General features: G+C 46.9%; 1 protein-coding gene across 1 annotated transcript; it reads right to left on the bottom strand.

Moving 5' to 3' along the window:
* Nucleotides 1–355: 355 nt before the first annotated feature.
* On the bottom strand, nucleotides 356–832 carry LOC140897335 (angiogenin-2-like). Its single transcript, XM_073309841.1, has one exon. It carries the CDS (start codon nucleotides 830–832, stop codon nucleotides 356–358), a length of 477 nt encoding a protein of 158 aa, XP_073165942.1.
* Nucleotides 833–2491: the final 1659 nt, after the last annotated feature.

Genomic DNA, 2491 nt, shown 5'->3' with positions numbered 1-2491 from the left:
TTGTCACAGAGGGGAGATGACATAGGGGCAGCAGAAGGTGGGGATGGTGGCAAGGGGCGGCTATACTGTATAATGGGCACTGGGGCAGCAGAGGGTGAGGGATGGGGAAGGGATGACTATACTGTATAATGGGAACCTGGGGGCAGCAGAGGATGGGGATGTGAAAGGAGCGGCTATACTGTATAATGGGCACGAGGGGCAGCAGAGGGTGGGGGCGGGGAAGGGGCGGCTATCCTGTGTAATGGGCACTAGGGAGCAGCAGCGTGTGATCAGGACATTTCAGTCCAAGATCCCTGCATCAGAAGAGGCAGCACCAGAATCCAAGGGAATTGGGAGTCACCTCCTCATCTCCCCGTCAGATCTGGCTCTCTGCAAAATGCACGGGGTGCTCATGCTTGTCGCATGCGATGACGATCATCCTAGAGTCCCGGGCCGCCCGGTACTGGCAGTTGTCGAGGGGTTTACCTCCGTGCCAGGTGCAGTGGGTGATCTGGAATGGTCTGAGGCTCTGGCGCATGGCCTGCCTGGTTCTGGTTACATAGTTCCTCCCTCCATGGCTAGTGCAGATGGCTTTGATATCGTCGCTGTTCCCATGAATGAAGGTGTTTGTCTCCTTGCAGACTTTTGGCCCAGGATTTGGGTACCTCCTCCTGTCCTCCTTCATCATGTAGCGCATGCGGTTGTTGCAGTAGCGGTCGTCACGACCCTTGGGCTTTGCATCAAAGTGCTGCAGGAGGAATCGGTCATACTGCTCCTGGCTGGCTGATGCTCCCAACAGCACCAGCGCAGCAGCCAGTAGCAGCAGCAGCATGGGGGTCACTTTCAGAGCCATGGCTCCAGCCAGATGGTCCTGAGGACACATTGAGAGACAAGAACTTCAGATCGGCCATACAGAGTCAGACCATGGTCTATCTAGCCCAATATTCTGCCTCTGACAGTGGCCCTTACCAGAGCTTCAGGTGGAGTGTACAAAACAGGACAATTATGCAGTGATCCACCTGTGTTTTCCACTGCCGGCTTCTCACAGTCAGAGATTCAGGGACACCCAGAGCATGGGGTTGCATCCCTGACAATACTGGTTAAAAGTCACTGATGGGCCTATCCCCCATAAAATTATCCAGTTCTTTTTTGAACCTGTTTATATTCTTGGCCATCACGAAATCCCATGGCAACCAGTTCCACTGATTAATTATGCATTGTGTGAAAAAGTACTTTTTCTCGTTGGTACTAAACCTGCTGCCTATTAATTTCATCAGGTAACTCCTAGTTTTTGTACTGTGTGCCAGGGTAAATAACATTGCTCTGTTCACTTCTTCCACACCAGTCGTTATTTTATAGACCCCTATCATATCCCACCAAGTTGTCTCTTACACTGAATGGCCCTAATCTTTTTAGTCTCTCCTCATATAAAAGCTGTTCCACACCCTTGGTCATCTTTGTTGCCAGTCTCTAAACCTTCTACCGTCCCACTATGTCCTTTTTGAGATGGGGTGACCAGAAATGGACACAGTATTCAAGGCATGGGTGCACACTGGATTTATATAGCATCTTTTTGATGTTTTCTGTCTTATTTTCTGTCCTACTCCTAATCGTTCCTAACATTCGGTTTGCCTTTTTGCTCACTGCAGTGCATTGAGCAGAAATGTTCAGAGAATTGTCAATGGACACTCCAAGATCTCTTTGGTGGTAACAGCTAATATAGACTCCATCCTAGTTTATGTGTAAGTGGGATTATTTTTTCCCAGTGTGTATTACTTTGCATTTATCAACATTGACTTTCATTTGCCGTTTTGTTGCCCATTCACCCAGTTTGTGAGATATCTTTGTAACTCCTTGCAGTCACCTTTGGACTTAACTATCTTGAGTAATTTTGTATCATCTGCAGACGTTCTCACCTCCCTGTTCATCCCCTTTTCCAGATCATTAATGAATATATTCAACAGCCTGGGTCCCAGTACAGATCCTTGGGAGATCGCACTGTTCATCTCTCTCTATTGTGAAAAATGACCATTTATTTCCACCCTTGGTTTCCTATATTTCAACCACTTACTGATCCATGAGAGTACCTTCCCTCTTATCCTATGGGTACTTAGTTTGCTTAAGAGCCTCTGGTGAGGGATCTTGTCAGAGGCTTTCTGAAAATCCAAGTACATCATATCAATTGGGTCACCCTTGTCCACATGCTTGTTGACCCCTGCACAGAATTCTAGTAGATTGGTGAGGCATGATTTCCCTTTACAAAACCTGTGTTGACTCTTCCCCAACAAATTGTGTTTATCTTTGTGTCTGATAATTCTGTTCTGTACTATAATTTCATCTAACTTGTCTGGTACTGAAGTTAGGTTTACCAGCATGTAATTGCTAGGATCACCTCTGAAGCCTTTTTTAACAATCAGTATTACATTCACAACCTTCCAGTCATCTGCCCCAGAGGCTGATTAAAAAGGTTACATGCTGTAGTTAGCAGTTCAGCCGTTTCATATCTGAGCTC

Source organism: Lepidochelys kempii, chromosome 13, assembly GCF_965140265.1.
Source record: "Lepidochelys kempii isolate rLepKem1 chromosome 13, rLepKem1.hap2, whole genome shotgun sequence".
NCBI lineage: Eukaryota > Metazoa > Chordata > Testudines > Cheloniidae > Lepidochelys > Lepidochelys kempii.
Note: the sequence above shows the minus strand (reverse complement) of the source record. Positions and strands in the feature narration are given on the sequence as shown.

Excerpts from the sequence above, each read along its gene's own strand:
- LOC140897335 (XM_073309841.1), bottom strand. The coding sequence starts at position 832 with ATGGCTCTGAAAGTGACCCCCATGCTGCTGCTGCTACTGGCTGCTGCG.